This window comes from Pseudophryne corroboree, chromosome 2 (genome assembly GCF_028390025.1).
Source record: "Pseudophryne corroboree isolate aPseCor3 chromosome 2, aPseCor3.hap2, whole genome shotgun sequence".
Lineage (NCBI taxonomy): Eukaryota > Metazoa > Chordata > Amphibia > Anura > Myobatrachidae > Pseudophryne > Pseudophryne corroboree.
The window spans coordinates 865,293,274-865,314,847 of NC_086445.1; the positions used below are offsets into that span (position 1 = coordinate 865,293,274).

At 46.0% G+C, this 21,574-nt stretch overlaps 1 protein-coding gene and 1 long non-coding RNA gene across 3 annotated transcripts in view; one reads left to right on the top strand and one right to left on the bottom strand.

The window, feature by feature from the left end:
• Positions 1–21,574, top strand: part of NEK8 (NIMA related kinase 8) — a 354,714-nt gene that overhangs the window by 121,121 nt on the left and 212,019 nt on the right. Inside the window, exon 4 of one of the 2 annotated variants that reach the window (XM_063955890.1) lies at positions 17,874–18,002. In XM_063955890.1, the coding sequence (XP_063811960.1) occupies positions 17,874–18,002 (129 nt within the window). The remainder of the gene's footprint in view (positions 1–17,873; positions 18,003–21,574) is intronic. The other variant, XM_063955891.1, reaches the window with a different exon arrangement.
• On the bottom strand, positions 10,461–17,170 carry LOC135049906 (uncharacterized). Its single transcript, XR_010241509.1, has 2 exons — positions 16,311–17,170; positions 10,461–12,941 (listed from the first exon to the last, which is right to left on the bottom strand). It is a non-coding gene; the product is annotated as an uncharacterized LOC135049906 (long non-coding RNA).

The window sequence follows — 21,574 nt, forward strand, 5'->3', positions numbered from 1 at the left end:
ACTACGAGAAATAGAATTATCGGTAAGTAAATTCTTATTTTCTCTAACGTCCTAAGTGGATGCTGGGGACTCCGTCAGGACCATGGGGATTATACCAAAGCTCCCAAACGGGCGGGAGAGTGCGGATGACCCTGCAGCACCGAATGAGAGACTCCATGTCCTCCTCTGCCAGGGTATCAAATTTGTAGAATTTAGCAAACGTGTTTGCCCCTGACCAAGTAAATGCTCAGCAAAGTTGTAAAGCTGAGACCCCTCAGGCAGTCGCCCAAGATGAGCCCACTTCCTTGTGGAATGGGCTTTTTCTGATTTTGGCTGTGGCAAGCCTGCCACAGAATGTGCAAGCTGAATTGTACTACAAATCCAGCGAGCAATCGTCTGCTTAGAAGCAGGAGCACCCATCTTGTTGGGTGCATACAGGCTAAACAGCGAGTCAGATTTTCCGACTCCAGTCGTCCTGGAAACATATATTTTCAGGGCCCTGACAACGTCAAGTAACTTGGAGTCCTCCAAGTCCCTAGTAGCCGCAGGTACCACAATAGGTTGGTTCATGTGAAAATAAGAATTTACTTACCGATAATTCTATTTCTCGGAGTCCGTAGTGGATGCTGGGGTTCCTGAAAGGACCATGGGGATAGCGGCTCCGCAGGAGACAGGGCACAAAAGTAAAGCTTTCCGATCAGGTGGTGTGCACTGGCTCCTCCCCCTATGACCCTCCTCCAGACTCCAGTTAGATACTGTGCCCGGACGAGCGTACACAATAAGGGAGGAATTTTGAATCCCGGGTAAGACTCATACCAGCCACACCAATCACACTGTACAACCTGTGATCTGAACCCAGTTAACAGTATGATAACAGGGGAGCCTCTGAAAAGATGGCTCACAATAACACTAACCCGATTTAGTTAGCAATAACTATGTACAAGTATTGCAGATAATCCGCACTTGGGATGGGCGCCCAGCATCCACTACGGACTCCGAGAAATAGAATTATCGGTAAGTAAATTCTTATTTTCTCTATCGTCCTAGTGGATGCTGGGGTTCCTGAAAGGACCATGGGGATTATACCAAAGCTCCCAAACGGGCGGGAGAGTGCGGATGACTCTGCAGCACCGAATGAGAGAACTCCAGGTCCTCTTTTGCCAGGGTATCAAATTTGTAGAATTTTACAAACGTGTTCTCCCCTGACCACGTAGCTGCTCGGCAGAGTTGTAATGCCGAGACCCCTCGGGCAGCCGCCCAAGATGAGCCCACCTTCCTTGTGGAATGGGCATTTACATATTTTTTGCTGTGGCAAGCCTGCCACAGAATGTGCAAGCTGAATTGTACTACAAATCCAACGAGCAATAGTCTGCTTGGAAGCAGGAGCACCCAGCTTGTTGGGTGCACACAGGATAAACAGCAAGTCAGATTTCCTGACTCCAGCCGACCTGGAAACTATATTTTCAGGGCCCTGACAACATCCAGCAACTTGGAGTCCTCCAAGTCCCTAGTAGCCGCAGGTACCACAATAAGCTGGTTCAGGTGAAACGCTGACACCACCTTAGGGAGAAACTGGGGACGAGTCCACAGCTTTGCTCTGTCCGAATGGACAATCAGATATGGCTTTATGAGATAAAGCTGCCAATTCTGACACTCGCCTGGCCGAGGCCAGGACCAACAGCATGGTCACTTTCCATGTGAGATATATCAAATCCACAGATTTGAGTTGTTTAAACCAATGTGATTTTAGGAATCCCAAACTACGTTGAGATCGCCCAGTGCCACTGGAGACATCAAAAGGGGGTTGTATATGCAGTACTCCCTTAACAACTTCTGGACTTCAGGAACTGAAGCCAATTTCTTTCTGGAAGAAAATCGACCGGTCGAAATTTGAACCTTAATGGACCCCAATTTGAGACCCATATACACTCCTGTTTGCAGGAAATGTAGGAATTAACCTAGTTGAAATTCTTCCGTGGAGCCTTCCTGGCCTCACACCATGGAACATATTTTCACCTAAACGGTGATAATGTTGTGCGGTCACCTCCTTCCTGGCTCTGACCAGGGTAGGGATGACCTCTTCCGGAATGCCTTTTTCCCTTAGGATCCGGCGTTCACCCGCCCTGGCGTCAACGCAGCTGCGGTAAGTCATGGAACAGACATGATTCTTGCTGAATCAAGATCCTTTCTAGTATCTCTTGAAGTTCCGGGTACCAAGTTCTTCTTGGCCAAACCGGAGCCACGAGTATAGTTCTTACTCCTCTCCTTCCTATCATTCTCCATACACTGGGTATGAAAGGCAGAGGAGGGAACACATACACCGACTGGTACACCCACGGTGTTACCAGAGCGTCCCAGCTATTGCCTGAGGGTCTCTAGACCTGGCGCTTCATGTGAGACGCCATCATAACCACCTTTGGTCTTTCCCAACGGTTTACAAACATGTGGAAACTTCCAGATGAAGTTCCCACTTTTCCGGGTGGAATTCATTCATGCTGAGGAAATCTTCCTAGTTGTCCACTCCCGGAATGAACACTGCTGACAGTGTTATCACATGATCTTTCGCCCAGCGAAGAATCCTTGCTGTCATTGCCCTCCTGCTTCTTGTGCCGCCCCGTCTGTTTACGTGGGCGACTGCCATGATGATGTCCTACTGGATCAGCACCGGTTGACTTTGAAGCAGAGTTCTTCCTAGGCTCAGAGCATCGTAAATTGCCCTTAGCTCCAGTATATTCATGTGGAGAGAAGTCTCCAGACTTGACCACACTTCCTCGGAAATTTCTTCCCTGTGTGACTGTTCCCCAGCCTCTCAGGCTGGCATCCGTGGTCACCAGAACACAGTCCTGAATGTTGAATGTGCTGCCCTCTAGAAGATGAGCACTCTGCAGCCCCCACAGAAGAGACACCCTTGTCCTTGGAGACAGGGTTATCCGCTGATGCATCTGAAGATGCGATCCGGACCATTCGTCCAGCAAATCCCCCTGAAAAGTTTTTGCGTGAGATCTGCCGAATGGAATCGCTTCGTAAGAAGCCACCATTTTTCCCAGGACTCCTGTGCATTGATGCACTGATACTTGGCCTGGTTTTAGGAGGTTTCTGACTAGGTCGGATAACTCCCTGGCTTTCCCCTCCAGGAGAAATACCTCTTTCTGGACTATGCCCAGAATCATTCCTAGGAACAGCAGACGTATCATCGGAAAACAGCTGCGATTTTTGGAATATTTAGAATCCACTCGTGCTGTCGTAGAACTACTTTAGATAGTTCTTTTCCGACCTCGAACTGTTCTCTGGAAACTTGCCCCTTTCAGGATATCGTCCAAGTAAGGGATAATTAAGATGCCTTTCTTCTTTTAAGAATCATCTTTTCGGCCATTACCTTGGTAAAGGCCCGGGGTGCCGTGGATAATTCAACGGCAGCGTCTGAAACTGATATTGACAGTTCTGTATCACGAACCAGAGGTACCCTTGTTGAGAAGGGCAAATTTGGACATGGAGGTAATCCTTGATGTCCAGGGACACCATATAGTCCCCTTTTTTCCGGTTCTCTATCACTGCTTTGAGTGACTCCATCTTGATTTGAACCTTTTTATGTAAGTGTTCAAAGATTTCAGATTTAGACTATGTCTCACCAAGCCTTCTGGCTTCAGTACCACAATATAGTGTGGAAGACTAATACCCTTTTCCTTGTTGTAGGAGGGGTACTTTGATTATCACCTGCTGGAAATACAGCTTGTGAATTTTTTTTCCAATACTGCCTCCCTGTCGGAGGGAGCCGTTGGTAAAGCAGGCTTCAGGAACCTGCGAGGAAAAATTGTCTCGACTCTCCAATCTGTACCCCTGGGATAATACTTGTACGATCTAGGGGTCAACTTGCGAGTGATCCCACTGCGCGCTGAGACTCTTGAGACTACCCCCCCACTGGTGGAGGGCTTCTTTTCCTGGGAAGGGGCTGCCTGCTGCAGTCTACTTCCCTTTCCTCTATGTCTGGGCAGATATGACTGGCCTTTTGCCCGCTTGCCCACATGGGAACGGAAGGATTGAGGCTGAAAAGACAGTGTCTTTTTCTGCTGAGATGTAACTTGGGGTAAAAAGGTTGGATTTCCCAGCTGTAGCCGTGGCCCCCAGGTCCGATGGACCGACCCCAAATAACTCCTTCCCTTTATACGGCAATACTTCCATGTGCCGTATGGGATCTGTATCACCTGACCACTGTCGTGTCCATGACATCTTCTGGGAGATATGGACAACGCACTTATCTTGATGCCAGAGTGCAAATATCCCTCTGTGCATCTCGCATACATATATATATAGAATGCATCCTATTAAATGCTCTATATCAATAAAATATTTTTAGTCAGGGAATTCGACCAAGCCAACCCAGCACTGCATCTCCAGGCTGATGGCGATCGCTGGTCGCAGTATAACCACCGTATGTGTGTATATACTTTTTAGGATATTTTTCCAGCTGCCTATCAGCTGGCTCCTTGAGGGCGGCCGTATCTGGAGACGGTAACGCCACTTGATAAGCGTGTGAGCGCCTTATCCACCCTAAGGGGTGTTTCCCAACGCGCCCTAACTTCTGGCGGGAAAGGGTATAACGCCAATATTTGCTATCGGGGTAAACCCACGCATCATCACACACTTCATCTTATTTCATCTGATTCAGGAAAAACTACAGGTAGTTTTTTCACTTCCACATAATACCCATCTTTTGTGGTACTTGTAGTATCAGAAATATGTAACACCTCCTTCATTGCCCTTAACGTGTGGCCCTAATGAGGAATACGTTTGTTTATTCACCGTCGACACTGGATTCAGTGTCCGTGTCTGTGTCTGTGTCGACCGACTGAGGTAAATGGGCGTTTTTTTTTTTTTTTTTTTAAAAACCCCTGACGGTGATTCTGAGACGCCTGGACCGGTACTAATTGTTTGTCGGCCGTCTCATGTCGTCAACCGACCTTGCAGCGTGTTGACATTCTCACGTAATTCCCTAAATAAGCCATCCATTCCGGTGTCGACTCCCTAGAGAGTGACATCACCCTTACAGGCAATTTCTCCGCCTCCTCCAACATCGTCCTCATACATGTCGACACACACGTACCGACACACAGCACACACACCTGGAATGCTCTGACAGAGGACAGGACCCACTAGCCCTTTGGAGAGACCGAGGGAGAGTTTGCCAGCACACACCAAAAAACGCTATAATTACATAGGGACAACCTTATATAAGTGTTTCTCCCTAATAGCATCTTTATATATATATATTTATATCGCCAATTAGTGCCCCCCCTCTCTGTTTAAACCCTGTTTCTGTAGTGCAGTGCAGGGGAGAGCCTGGGAGCCTTCTCTCCAGCCTTTCTGTGAGAGAAAATGGCGCTGTGTGCTGAGGAGATAGGCCCCGCCCCTTTTCCGGCGGGCTCGTCTCCCGCTCTTTAGTGAAGTTTGGCAGGGGTTAAATATCTCCATATAGCCTCTGGGGGCTATATGTGAGGTATTTTTAGCCAGTATATAGGTTTACATTTGCCTCCCAGGGCGCCCCCCCCCAGCGCCCTGCACCCTCAGTGACTGCGTGTGAAGTGTGCTGAGAGGAAAATGGCGCACAGCTGCAGTGCTGTGCGCTACCTTTAGAAGACTGCAAGGGTCTTCAGCCGCCGATTCTGGACCTCTTCTTACTTCAGCATCTGCAAGGGGGCCGGCGGCGCGGCTCCGGTGACCATCCAGGCTGTACCTGTGATCGTCCCTCTGGAGCTGATGTCCAGTAGCCAAGAAGCCAATCCATCCTGCACGCAGGTGAGTTCACTTCTTCTCCCCTCTGTCCCTCGTTGCAGTGATCCTGTTGCCAGCAGGACTCACTGTAAAATAAAAAACCTAAGCTAAACTTTCTCTAAGCAGCTCTTTAGGAGAGCCACCTAGAATTGCACCCTTCTCGGCCGGGCACAAAAATCTAACTGGAGTCTGGAGGAGGGTCATAGGGGGAGGAGCCAGTGCACACCACCTGATCGGAAAGCTTTACTTTTGTGCCCTGTCTCCTGCGGAGCCGCTATCCCCATGGTCCTTTCAGGAACCCCAGCATCCACTAGGACGATAGAGAAAAACAGAAAACACCTTAAGGAAAAATTGAGGACGAGTCCTCAATTCTGCCCTGTCAGAATGAAAAATTAAGTAAGGGCTTTTATATGATAAAGCCGCCCATTCTGACACACGCCTGGCTGAAGCCAGGGCTAATAGAGTCTTCACCTTCCATGTGAAATATTTTAAGTCCACAGTGGTGAGTGGATCAAACCAATGTGACTTTAGGAAACTCAAAACAACATTGAGATCCCAAGGTGCCACTGGGGGCACAAAAGGAGGCTGTATATGCAGTACCCCTTTTACAAACGTCTGAACTTCAGGCACTGAAGCCAGTTCTTTCTGGAAGAAATTCGACAGGGTCGAAATTTGAACCTTAATGGACCCTAATTTTAGGCCCATAGACAGTCCTGTTTTCAGGAAATGTAGGAAACGACCCAGTTGGAATTCCTCTGTAGGGACCTTCTTGGCCTCACACCACGCAACATATTTTCGCCAAATGCGGTGAAAATGTTTTGCGGTTACATCCTTCCTGGCTTCGACCAGGGTAGGGATGACTTCATCTGGAATGCCCTTTCAGGATCCGGCGTTCAACTGCCATGCCGTCAAACGCAGCCGCGGTAAGTCTTGGAACAGACAAGGCCCCTGCTGGAGCAGGTCCTTTCTTAAAGGTAGAGGCCACGGTTCTTCCGTGAGCATCTCTTGAAGTTCCGGGTACCAAGTCCTTCTTGACCCATCCGGAACCACGAGTATCGTTCTTACTCATCTCCTTCTTATGATTCTCAGTACTTTTGGTATGAGATGCATAGGAGGGAACACATACCCTGACTGGTACACCCACAGTGTTACCAGAGCGTCCACCGCTATTGCCTGAGGGTCCCTTGACCTGGCGCAATATCTGTCTAGTTTTTTGTTCAGGCGGGACGCCATCATGTCCACCTTTGGTTTTTCCCAACGGTTTACAATCATGTGGAAGACTTCCCGCTGAAGTCCCCACTCTCCCGGGTGGAGGTTATGCCTGCTGAGGAAGTCTGCTTCCCAGTTTTCCACTCCCGGAATTAACACTGCTGAGAGTGTTATCACATGATTTTTCGCCCAGCGAAGAATCCTTGCAGTTTCTGCCATTTCCCTCCTGCTTCTTGTGCCGCCCTGTCTGTTTTCGTGGGCGACTGCCGTGATGTTGTCCCACTGGATCAATACCGGCTGACCTTGAAGCAGAGGTCTTGCTAAGCTTAGAGCCTTGTAAATTGCCCTTAGCTCCAGTATATTTATGTGGAGAGAAGTCTCCCGACTTGATCACACTCCCTGGAATTTTTTTCCTTGTGTGACTGCTCCCCAGCCACTCAGGCTGGCATCCGTGGTCACCAGGACCCAGTCCTGAATGCCGAATCTGCGGCCCTTTTATAGATGAGCACTCTGCAGCCACCGCAGAAGAAACACCCTTGTCCTTGGAGACAGGGTTATCCGCTGATGCATCTGAAGATGCGATCCGGACCATTTTCCCAGCAGATCCCACTGAAAGGTTCTTGCGTGAAATCTACCGAATGCGATCGCTTTGTAAGAAACCACCATTTTTCACAGGACCCTTGTGCAATGATGCACTGATACTTTTCCTGGTTTTAGGAGGTTCCTGACTAGCTCGGATAACTCCCTGGCTTTCTTCTCCGGGAGAAAACATCCTTTTCTGGACTGTGTCCAGAATCATCCCTAGGAACATTAGACGTGTCGTCGGAAAAAACTGCGATTTTGGAATATTTAGAATCCACTCGTGCTGTCGTAGAACTACTTGAGATAGTGCTACTCCGACCGCCAACTGTTCTCTGGACCTTGCCCTTATCAGGAAAGCGTCCATATTTCTTTTAGGAAGAATCATCATTTCGGCCATTACCTTGGTAAAGACCCGGGGTGCCGTGGACAATCCAAACGGCAGCGTCTGAACTGATAGAGACAGTTCTGTACCACAAACCTGAGATACCCTTGGTGAGAAGGGCAAAATTTGGACTTGTAGGTAAGCGTCCCTGATATCCAGTGACACCATATCGTCCTGGTTCGCTATCACTGCTCTGAGTGACTCCATCTTGATTTGAACACTTGTATGTAATTGTTCAAATCTTTTAGATCTCACCGAGCCGATTGGCTTCAGTACCACAATATAGTGTGGAATAATACCCCTTCCCTTGTTGTAGGAGGGGTACTTTGATTATCACGTGCTGGGAATACAGCCTGTGAATTTTTTTCCAATACTGCCTCCCTGTCGGAGGGAGACGTTGGTAAAGCAGACTTCAGGAACTTGTGAGGGGAAGACGTCTCGAATTTCCAATGTACACCTGGGATACTACGTGTAGGATCCAGGAGTCCACTTGCGAGTGAGCCCACTGCGTGCTGAAACTCTTGAGATGACCCCCCACCGCACCTGAGTCCGCTTGTATGGCCCCAGCGTCATGCTGCGGACTTGGCAGAAGCTGTGGAGGACTTCTGTTCCTGGGAATGGGCTGCCTGCTGCAGTCTTCTTCCCTTTCCTCTAACCCTGGGCAGATATGACTGGCCTTTTGCCCGCCTGCCTTTATGGGTACGAAAGGACTGAGACTGAAAAGACTGTGTCCTTTTCTGCTGAGATGTGACTTGGGGTAACAAAAGTGGATTTTCCAGCTGTTGCCATGGCCACCAGGTCCGATGGACCGCCCCTTTATACGGCAATACTTCCATGTGCCGTCTGGAATCTGCATCACCTGACCACTGTCGTGTCTATAAACATCGTCTGGCAGATATGGACATCACATCTACTCTTGATGCCAGAATGCAAATATCCCTCTGCGCATCTCGCATATATAGAAATGCATCCTTAAAATGCTCTATAGTCAATAAAATATTGTTCCTGTCAAGGGTATCAATATTTTCAGTCAGGAAATCCGACCAAGCCCCCCCAGCGCTGCACATCCAGGCTGAGGCGATTGCTGGTCGTAGTATAACACCAGTATGTGTGTATATACTTCTTAGGATATTTTTCAGCTTCCTATCAGCTGGCTCCTTGAGGGCGGCCGTATCTGGAGACGGTAACGCCACTTGTTGTTATAAGCGTGTGAGCGCCTTATCCACCCTAAGGTGTGTTTCCCAACTCGCCCTCACTTCTGGCGGGAAAGGGTATACCTCCAATAATTTTCTATCGGAGGAAACCCACGTATCATCACACACTTTAATTTATCTGATTCAGGAAAAACTACAAGTAGATTATTCCCACCCTACATAATACCCTTATTTGTGGTACTTGTAGTATCAGAAATATGTAACACCTCCTTCATTGCCCTTAACATGTAACGTGTGGCCCTAAAGGAAAATACGTTTGTTTCTTCACCGTCGACACTGAAGTCAGTGTCCGTGTCGACCAACTGAGGTAAATGGGCGTTTTTACAAGCCCCTGACGGTGTCTGAGACGCCTGGACAGGTACTAATTTGTTTGCCGGCCGTCTCATGTCGTCAACCGACCTTGCATCGTGTTGACATTATCACGTAATTCCTAAATAAGCCATCCATTCCGGTGTCGACTCCCTAGAGAGTGACATCACCAATACAGGCAATTTGCTCCGCCTCCTCACCAACATCGTCCTCCTACATGTCGACACACACGTACCGACACACAGCACACACACAGGGAATGCTCTGATAGAGGACAGGACCCCACTAGCCCTTTGGGGAGACAGAGGGAGAGTTTGCCAGCACACACCAAAAACGCTATAATTATACAGGGACAACCCCTTATACAAGTGTTTTCCCTTATAGCATTTTCACATATGTAATCATATCGCCAAATAAGTGCCCCCCCTCTCTGTTTTAACCCTGTTTCTGTAGTGCAGTGCAGGGGAGAGCCTGGGAGCCTTCCTCACAGCAGAGCTGAGCAGGAAAATGGCGCCATGTGCTGAGGAGAATAGGCCCCGCCCCCTAAAACGGCGGGCTCTTCTCCCGGAGTTTGTGAGATCTGGCAGGGGTTAAATACATCCATATAGCCTCAAGGGCTATATGTGATGTATTTTAGCCATAAAAAAGGTATAATACATTGCTGCCCAGGGCGCCCCCCCCAGCGCCCTGCACCCTCAGTGACCGCTGGTATGAAGTGTGCTGACAACAATGGCGCACAGCTGCAGTGCTGTGCGCTACCTTATGAAGACTGAAAGTCTTCTGCCGCCTGTTTCCGGACCTCTGGACCTCTTCAACTTCGGCATCTGCAAGGGGGGTCGGCGGCACGGCTCCGGGACGAACCCCAGGGTGAGACCTGTGTTCCGACTCCCTCTGGAGCTAATGGTGTCCAGTAGCTGAAAGGATTTGACCTTATTTTCTTTAACCCTCGATGTGATGGCCTTACAGACGTCTGGAGTGTAAACTTTTAACCACAAGGTACATGCACACACAAGCAGTTAAAATTCACACTGTTTATTATAAAGTTAACAAGAGTATATAAGACAATGCATATGGGTGGAACTGACAAGTGTAAAAGGGCTCATTGGCTTAGGGGTAGGTTCCTGGGTGGGGTACGTAGGGGTGGTTAATACTTGACATAACATAATTGGATATAGCAGTTGCTAGGCAGATGTTATATACGTTGCATCAGACGGAACTTAACAAAGGATCTTTTAGTAACACACAGAAGTAGAAAAAGCAGGTTTCATCTAGTGTAGAGCTGACCTTGGATGCCAGACCCACGCAAGCCTGGTATCTGTATGAGAGACAAAGGCATCTAACACAGGGCAGCAGCATCCATTGCAAACACATAAGAGTTCATAAAGCATGTTTTAACCCTTCACTAGGGAAATAGAAATATTCACTTTTACACTGTAATTATTATAAGGAAACTGATCATATAAAAAGTAATATGTACAAAGACAGAAGAGGTAACCCTTCAATCCCCTCTTAGAATCATGATTATTATATGACATGATTCTTGAGTGAGGCTCCTTTCTTGTTTCTCCAGTTCTTGAGATATTGGACATAATCGTCGGGTCCCTTACTATCAGAGGAGGTGACAGGACTGGTGGTTATGTCATAATACATCAGGGCCTTATCAATGCCTTTGGAGGTAAGTTTCTCTCCACAGGGAATTACACAATAAACTATAATGCCTAAAAGAATTAAAGTTATGAGTTTAAATATGCTTATTTGCACAAGAGCCTGTTTCCAATTTTCAAACCACCCAAAATATTGGCTCCATGGGTTATCAATACCTGAATTTTTCTTAAGTTCTATGGATAAGGTTTCTAACTTGTTTATGGCTAAAGTAACCTTACCATTGGGACCAGTGTTGTCAGGAATATATGTACAACAGCCTTCCACCTTACTAATGTAAACACATGTACCGCCTTTTTCTGCTAGGATCATGTCAAGGGCCATTCTATTTTGGAATGTCATTTGGGAAGTGGCTTCTAGCTGTTCAGCTATACCTTTAAGAGCATCTTTGGTATCATTAACAAATCTTTGTTGATTATAATATATATAATTAATCCAGGCTACGTTTTTATTTACAGTTTCCCACATATGTAATAAATGTCGCCTAATGATCTAGTTTGGTTGACTAAAACAGTTGTTCTTTTATTTGCACAATACCCTGGTGGGAAGGTTTTTAAATTTCTCCCTGTTGTGGTGTTAGATGTATAACAAGTGTAGTTTCCAGGATATATGGTTATGGTGCTTCCTGGGTTGGGATTTTTTGACAATATGGGATATTCCCTTTTCCACATTTCGCACTGACTGTCATTTGTTTTGGTGTCATTAAAAAGGCTGAAAAAAAACAATTTTCTTGTTCTAGGGGTATATTAAGGGGCACTGTACCTAGGTGGGGCCTAGATTTGCCACAGACATAACAGTTGCTTTTATTGTGTTTGTTAGCACTATACTTCATCCATTCCAACCAAAAATTAATGTCAGAGAAACCAGTTTCAATAGCTAGGGTGTCTTCAAAGGTAGGGTTAGTAATAGCCACCATATCTTTAAAAGTGGCAATATGGGGCTTTAAAGGTTTGTTTTGGGGAGCAATTTTAGGCTGGTATTTTGGGTTTTTATACATATCCCATAAATAAAACATTTGCCTTGCACTATAATACCCTGCTTGCCACCATATACCAAGTACATAAGTCTCATTGTCGCTTCTGCTAGGGTTCACTATGTTTAGTCTAGACCTGTATGAATTTGGGCCTTCATCCATCTTATGAATGGATAGTCTAGAAAGTAGGGGTACTCCATATTTGCTCCATCTATTCTTTGCAAACGATGGGCCATATTTCCAATCTACTCCTGTATTCCACCCCACAGCTTCCCAGGAATTACAATTAGATCCATAATATCTATTGTCATAGTACCATTCGTCAGTAACACAAATATATACTGTCTCAGACATTCCTGATTTCCTCCTTTGTTGTATATAATATTTGTCATCAGCAATTTTGGGGAACATAAAATAGTCAAGGATATATGTGGCTACGTGTGTATTGGAGGAATTGTACCACAAGGTGGGGATCCCATTAGTCTGTGTAATATCAACCTCACATATTGTGTGGTGAGTGAGGGCCAGTAGGGCTATCAAGGTAGTCCCCAGGATAAAGATAGGGGACAGGTTCCTCATCTTCTTCTGTTCTTCTTTCTTCGCTAGGTGGGAGGTCAGGGCTGTCTGCCCCGGTTCGTACCTCACTGGAATCACTTGCTTCCCTCTCTAGGTCTGGTCTAGGAACCTTTTTTTTTACTCGGGATGCATGGATCCAGGTAGGACTTTCCTCTGTCAGGACTGCTGTCCGGGTAACTGCTACGACCTCTGTCTCTGGACCATAGGTGAAGTCTCCTGGGCTCTTGTTCCTGGGGAGCACCTTCACCACGACTCTGTCTCCGACTTTAAAGGGGTGTGTAGGTTCCTGTGGATTCAAAAGGGTTTTTACAAACAACCTCATGTTCAATTTCATTCAGTTTTGTTATCAGGGACCTGACATACTCTTCTCTGATGAGTTCTAGATCTCCTTCCTGTATTACTAGTGGTTTCTTAGCCCAGGGTGTGGGAAAAGGCCTGCCCATTAGTATTTTAAATGGGGAGTAACCTAGAGTTTTCTGTGGGGTATTCAAGATGCTGGTGTTTAGCTTTATTAGGGTTGTTCCTGAGGCAAGTGATGCATCTGCTAACATACTGGTCCACAAGTGATTTGGCATTAGTAACATAAAAATCACTGGTTAGTAGGAGGAGTGTTGTGGCTTCACCACGGTGACCAACACCACGGCACTGGGCAACGAGCAAAGGGGCACTGGACTGGGGTATACAGGGTTTCCCCTCTTTGCAGATTAATCCTGATTTAGGATTTTTTCTGCAGAATTGGGTAAGTCCAGTCGGAGAGATCAGTATTAGTCGCAGCAGCTTGAAGTTGAGTGAGCAGATGGACGTTGTCAAGGGAGGGACATGCTCTAGTGAGTGCAATGAGTTCTGCAGCTTGCGCGGACTGATAAGTTATTGGTAGGGTTTCCAACACTGTATCAGGGAGGGTGACAATGGCATAGCCAGCCTGGTATGGGAACGGGAGACATGTCAAGTCTGGGAGAAGTTTCAGCTTCAATGGAAGCAGCACAGTCATGTAGGTCGGGTGGTTCATCCTCGGGACCTTTCAAGCCTAAAAGGGCATTGAGAATGGGTGCAGGGCCAGAAGAACCAGCAGTGTACTTAATGGTAAGGGTAGGGTTACTCAAAAGGAGTACTTCATATCCACTAAGGCGTTGTGCTGACATGTGCTGTGTGTAAGCCTTTAAGTATTGCCCGGACATCATGTGTGGTGTGGAGTACTGTGATGTGGCCTAAAGTGAGGGTAGTGGCCATTTCTGCAACCATTGCACAGGCTGCCAAAGCCCTGAGGCAGGCAGGCATACCTTGCACAGACACTGGCATGACTTTGGAAAAAAAATGCCACGGGGCGCAACTTCCCTCCATGAAACTGTGTGAGCACCCCCGCCATGGTTTTACAATTGTCCCTTGCATATAGATGGAAAGGTAGTACATAACTGGGGAGGCCAAGTGCCGGACTTTTCATCAACATACATTTTAAACTTTCATATGCAGTTAACATTTCTTGTGACCATTGTACAGTTTTAGGTTTGTCCTTCAGTGTGGCTTGTCTCAAAATGTTATCACAATAAGAGCAATCAGATATCCACTGTCTGCAGTAATTTACCATACCCAGGAAGGACAGTAGTTCCTTCTGGGTAGTTGGGGTGACCAGGCCCAATACAGACTGTATGCATTGTGGACTGACTTTTCTCTCTCCCTGAGTGAGCACAAAACCTAAGTAATCAACATGCTTTTTACACCATTGCATTTTTATTTTGGACACCTTGTGTCCACATTCACAAAGCCAGTTTAGTAATGAAACACCATCCTCTCGGCAGGCCTCCTCAGTTTTACTACAGAGCAGCAGATCATCTGCATACTGTAGCAGGACTGAACCATGGTGAGGTTGCCAGGGCCTCAATGTGGCCTGGAGACAACAGGTGCGTCAATAATCTGCACCAGGTAAGTTGTTTACCCTCAAAAGAAAAGGCAAAAAGTAATTGTGTCTGTGAATCTACAGGTATGCTGAAAAAAAAAGGCATTCTTCAACACTCAGAAAATCTGTAAGAGAAGAACGCAGCATCTGCAGGGATTGCAGAAATGAGTGAGTTTACATCTGGAACAATTGGTGCAATTGGGACAATTAACTGATTGATCGCTCTGAGATCCTGTACAAATCCCATACTACCATCAGCTTTGGCAACAGGGTTCACAGGAGTACAGTATGGTGATACAATATGTCTGAGATACCCTGTTGTAAGAATTGCTGTATCATGGGGCGGAGACCTTCTATCTTTTCTGGTGAGAGGGGGTATTGCATAAGTCAGAACACAAAACACTGGCTGCTGCACCGCTGTCCACTAAAAAGGGAATTTTACTTCCATTTATAATAAGTGGCAGCAGAGGTGAATCTCACTATGACGGGAGAGTTGAATAAAGGCTGGGATACCCTCCTCCGGGCCCCGTCAGTGCGCGGGGTCTTTGGAATGTTCCCTGACTGCGGGGTTGGTTCTGTCTGTCAAAGCGTCTGGAGCTCTGATAGTTATGAGTGGGCGCAGGTTTCTTTTTACAAGCTACAGCGACAGGCAAAAAAAAACACAGGCAAAAAAAAACTTCCTTCATATGTGTATAGCTGCGTCCTTTGCAAGTTTTGCGTAAATAAGATATACAGCCATCGAGGGTAATGGTGGGCTTGGGACAGTGTTTTACTATTATCTAAACTCTGGGTTATTGGTGCGTTAGGGATAGAGCTAGTGGACGCACCCTCCAGCAGTGAAGTTGGAAGCGATCCCATTTAGTGTGAAAGGGTTACTGCTGCCAAGAAACCTGTGTCTCTGAGCGCAGGATACATTGGAATGCAAAAGGGGGGGGGGGGGGCGAGAGGGATTTCAAAGACTTACAATTCCTCTGCAGCTTCGCTTCTGTGCTATTGGAAACTGACATTTTTTCTTAAATCTCCATATAGAAAAGGTAATTACTGCCTTCCCGTAGGAATGGGTCCCGTCCTGCTTTCTCTGTCCATCCCGCTAAATTATCCACCCATGGGTTAACTAAATAATACTCTGAGGTAGAGTTACGGGCAACATACATCCTGCATGTCTCACCAGGGAGGGGCGGGGGATATGCAGTTTTTTTACTCTGACTAGAGCCCATTGTCAGACAGTAATATAAATCAACAGTACAACTTTTAAAAGAAAATTATCTAAAATATACAACACTCTACTTATACATAGGTCCCTCCCATAGTAAAAATGCAATCTACACCAGCTTTCTACGCAATTTCCACAACAACCCACAACAACTGTCTATGCAATATCACAACAAAAAGACTTTCTATGAAATTTCACAACAAAAAAAATGCAATTTACAAAAACTTTCTATGCATGCATTAGCTAACACCAGTTAATTAGTCATTGACAATATCACAATATTATCTGTATAATGAGAACATGAAATCTTTTGACGGGTACGCTTACCTTCGTACAAGATGTCAGAAAAAATACAGCGTTTTAGACAGGAAGCAAGAAAAGTGTTTGAGTAAAGATATCTGGCAGACGAAAACTTACCAGCCGTCTGGACCAAATATAAGAACTTATCTCACTACAAACATACAAAAATATATAGGCGATCAAATCGGGGTATTCTCTACGTTACGTATAGACTCCCAGGTCTATTTTTAAGTATCCCAGATACTAACGTCTTTGGAGAAGTGCGCTCGGACCCCTGGTCCCTTCTCAGACGTATCTTTAAGTCCCAGACATTAAAGATTCTATGGTATCCCTGATACCTGTTTTAAAAACTTCGTAATATTAAGTCCCGGACTTAAATATTACCTTGTCACGTGTTCCCGGAACACTGACACGGATTCAGCTTCAGTGTATGACCGCAATCCCGCATAGCAAAGACAGACAATAAATCTTCTATCTTTATTATTCAGGGACGATCACTGAATCCCGGACATAACCCCCAGCTGAAAGGATTTGACCTTATTTTCTTTAACCCTCGATGTGATGGCCTTACAGACGTCTGGAGTGTAAACTTTTAACCACAAGGTACATGCACACACAAGCAGTTAAAATTCACACTGTTTATTATAAAGTTAACAAGAGTATATAAGACAATGCATATGGGTGGAACTGACAAGTGTAAAAGGGCTCATTGGCTTAGGGGTAGGTTCCTGGGTGGGGTACGTAGGGGTGGTTAATACTTGACATAACATAATTGGATATAGCAGTTGCTAGGCAGATGTTATATACGTTGCATCAGACGGAACTTAACAAAGGATCTTTTAGTAACACACAGAAGTAGAAAAAGCAGGTTTCATCTAGTGTAGAGCTGACCTTGGATGCCAGACCCACGCAAGCCTGGTATCTGTATGAGAGACAAAGGCATCTAACACAGGGCAGCAGCATCCATTGCAAACACATAAGAGTTCATAAAGCATGTTTTAACCCTTCACTAGGGAAATAGAAATATTCACTTTTACACTGTAATTATTATAAGGAAACTGATCATATAAAAAGTAATATGTACAAAGACAGAAGAGGTAACCCTTCAGTAGCCTAAGAAGCAAATCCATCCTGCACGCAGGTGAGTTTACTTCTCTCCCCTAAGTCCCTCGTAGCAGTGAGCCTGTTGCCAGCAGGACTCACTGAAAATAAAAAACCTAAAAACTTTTTCTAAGCAGCTCTTTAGGAGAGCCACCTAGATTGCACCCTGCTCGGACGGGCACAAAAACCTAACTGAGGCTTGGAGGAGGGTCATAGGGGGAGGAGCCAGTGCACACCACCTGATCCTAAAGCTTTATTTTTGTGCCCTGTCTCCTGCGGAGCCGCTAATCCCCATGGTCCTGACGGAGTCCCCAGCATCCACTTAGGACGTTAGAGAAAATTAAACTTTGTACATAAATTACTATAGTTGACATTTATGCCTTCAAGCCAGAAACTGTGTTTCTGTGATTAGTTTACAGACAGCTGCACACAGTAGCACTTCTGTTATTCTGTGTGCGGCATGCAGTAACCTGCTCTTAGTATTCATGGACCCCTACACAGTACAACTTCCAGCATTATAAACGCTGGGTGTGATAACTTGTATTTATTTATATTTTACATACGTATTTTTTTAGTGCTAAGGAATTGGACAGTAACCTTACCTGCTGTTTTATAACACTATGTACAATACATATTGGAAATCAGCCTCTACAATCAGGCTCCAGTTAACAATGTGCATGCCTAATTCTGCAGGAAAAACGCAGTGTTAGTTTGTCCCCCTCCAGGCGCCGTACGGTTTCCCGGAAGTGTTACCATGGGAACAGCGGGACGTTTGTGCCAAGGGGCTACAAGATGGAGAAATACCAGAAAATCCGGGTGGTCGGCAGAGGGGCATTTGGGTAAGATTACATGCTGTAAAGAGATTTTAAATGTTGTGCAGTTCAGATACACTCGGTGCTCGATAACAGTCTGATACTGTAACAAAGCAGCACCTCCCCAGTAACCCACTGATATTTTGTCAATCTCCAAACCGTAAAGTCAAGTTCAAAGGGACACTAAATATCACAATGAAACACTGCATTTCTACACTTATTGCATTTTATAAACTGAACTCAGAGTGGCACAGTTCATATATATATAGCACTCTGCAAAAGTTTGAGACAGGTGTGGAAAAAATGCTGCAAAGTAGGAATGCTGTCTAAAATATAAATTTTACAAAATGCAAAGTGAATAAACAGAAGAGAGATCTAAATCAAATCGACATTTGGTGTGACCACCCTTTGCCTTGAAAACAACATAAATTCTTCTAGGTACACTTGCACACAATTTTTGAAGGAACTCTGTAGGGAGGTTATTCTAAACATCTTGTAGAACTTATCACAGATCTTCTGTGGATGTTGACATGCTCAAATCCTTCTGTCTCTTCATATAATCCCAGAAGACTCAATGATGTTGAGATCAGGGCTCTATGGGGGCCATATCATCACTTCCAGGACTCCTTGTTCTTCTTTATGCTGAAACTAGCTATTAATGACATTGGCTGTATGTTTGGGGTTGTTGTCCTGCTGCAGAATAAATTTTGAGACAGTCAGACACCTACCTGCTGTTATTGCATAATGCATGAGTATCTGCCTGTATTTCTCAGCACTGAGGACACCATTAATCCTGACCAAAGCCCCAACTCTATTTGCCGCAATGCAACCAAGGAAACTTAGTGCATCAGATGAAAGACACATCAGGCTTACTTCGAAATTAGAAGATGTTCAGCAGTGCCATCAGCTCAGAACTGGCAGAAACCAGTGGGACCCAGGTACACCCATCTACTGTTTGGAGAATTCCTGCCAGAAGTGGTCTTCATGGAAGTATTGAGGCCAAATAGCCATACCTTCCATGTGGAAATAAGGCCAAGCGACACAACAGTGCACAAAAACAGGAACCCGGGTGCGTAAAATGGCAGCAGGTGCTCTGGACGGGCGAGTCAAAATGTGAAATATTTGCCTGTAACAGAAGGCAGTTTGTGAGCTGAAGAGCCTGAAAGTGGTACAGTAATGAGTGTCTGCAGGCAACAGTGAAGCATGGTGGAGGTTCCTTGCAATTTTGGGGCTGCATGTCAGCAAATGGAATTGGGGATTTGGTCATGATTAATGGTGTCCTCAATGCTGATAAATACAGGCTAGTAATTACCCATCATGCAGCATCATCAGAGAGGCGTTTGATTGGCTTCAAATATATTCTGCTGCAGGAATTGCAGCATTTTTTCAACACCTGCCTAAAACTTTTGCATCAAAATTGTATAATACAGGAGCAGGCAACAGCCCGTCTCTGGTGGTGGTGTACACATGGGCAGAGATGTGTGCTGAGCGATCTAAAGGGCAGTACACATGGGCAGAGATGTTCAGCACACATCCCTCCCCAGCTGGGCACACAGCGCGATGTGGGGGTGGTGGTGGTGGGGGAAGGGGGGCGCTCATTTCACTCAGCGGATAAAATGCAGGAATTGCAGCATTTTTTCAACACCTGCCTAAAACTTTTGCACAGTACTGTGTGTGTGTGTGTATATATATATATATATATATATATATATATATATATATATATATATATATATATATATATAGAGAGAGAGAGAGAGATGGATATGTTATTACTAGCTGTGTTTGTTTTGCTTTCAGCATATTTGTATCCTTGGGCTAATGCAGCTATTGCATAAAAACTCATACATCAAGATTGTATAATACAGGAGCAGGCAACAGCCCGTCTCTGGTGGTGGTGTATACATGGGCAGAGATGTGTGCTGAGCGATCTAAAGGGCAGTACACATGGGCAGAGATGCTCAGCACATATCCCTCCCCAGCTGGCAGAGCCGTCTTAACAGCAGAGTAAGCCCCTGGACACAGAAATGCACTGGGGCCCCTACCCACCCATCAGCGGTAGGGGTGGGGTGTGCTATCAGCGGCAGCTTTGATGTTCCGCGGGGGAGAGGGGGGGTTCTATCTTTGGCTCAGCATGTAGGACCTGGAGAAATAATTTCTGCTAATTACTCCTTTACTGCACAAATGGGGCGGGAACGAAAACACTAAACTGTAGAAGGGGACATTGTGCTGAATGAAGGGGCCCGGGTACATGACTTCCAGGGTAGTAGGGGTGTTTAATACACAGGGGAGGGGTGGATAGTGGAGTGGGCTTAATATTAATCATTTTCCGGGGGTCAGGGCAGCTTGCTTTACTGCAGCTATCTCCAGTTCCTGGAAATAGATTTCTTAGCTTTAATGGGATAAAAAAAACTAGAGAGTCCCATCTTTCAGGAGGTTCTGGGAACTTGGGGATCAGACTTCAGGAGCCAGAGCAATCCGCCGACAAAAATATAAAACTGCATATTAGGCGTGTGGAGCTGGAGCAGGGACCAGCTGCTTGAAGGCTGATATCTCTGGTTCTGAGCATAGTAGAGACAAGCTGCCAGTGTCCACTGAAAGGGGAGAGTCACAGCTTTTGGAGTATACCCTCAGAAAAACTCTAAGTCAGACAGAAACCGAGATATCTGGCTGGGAAGAACAATTAACAGGCTTGGATGGGGACCACTGCTTTGAAGTCTGATATCTCTGGTTCCCCAGGGCCGATTTTCAAAAATCTGGTACCCCTGGAAAGAGGGGACCCTTAGCTATAAGCCTAGGGCCCTTTTACTCCTGGGGCCCTTGGGCAAGAGCCCATTGAGCCCATACGAAAAGACGGCCCTGCCAGCTGGGCACACAGCGTGATGTGGGGGTGGTGGTGGTGGGGGAAGGGGGGCGCTTATTTCACTCAGCGGATAAAATGAGCGATGTGCTAGATTGTGGGCCAATCCAGCACCGGTGATAGTGACGCGCGGGCCGTGCATCGCTATCGGGCTTACACACGGAGAGATCTGTGCTAAACTTCTAAGCAATGTAGTCAGATTGCTTAGATTTTAAGCACGGATCTCTCTTGTGTGTACCCCACTTTAAGGTCAGACAACACCCAGAGAGCCACAGGCATCCTAAACGGGTGTGGTTCATAGGGTTGACCACTATTGGTCGACACCTAAAATAGGTCAAATAGGTCGACGTGACAAAAGGTTGACATGAGTTGTTGTTTTTTTTTTTTTTTTTGGTGTCGTTTTCTTCGGAGAGTGACGGGGAACCCCAATTAGTGCACCGTGTCTCCTCACCATGCTTCAGGCAAGGTGCCTCACTCTGCTACCGCTGCACTCAACACGGGTTACCGTTCCCAATTGTAGTCCACGTGTAAAGTATGAAAAAGTTCAAAAAAATTGGAAAAAATTGTGAAAAATTCATGTCGACATTTTGTCACGTCGACCTAGTGACCATGTCCACCTAGAAACCCTGTCGACCTAATGCATGTCGACCAATAGTGGTCGACCTAATGACTGACTACCTAAGTATGGTCGACCTAGAGACCGGATATCATCCTAAACCTTGCCTACGAATTAAGCTCA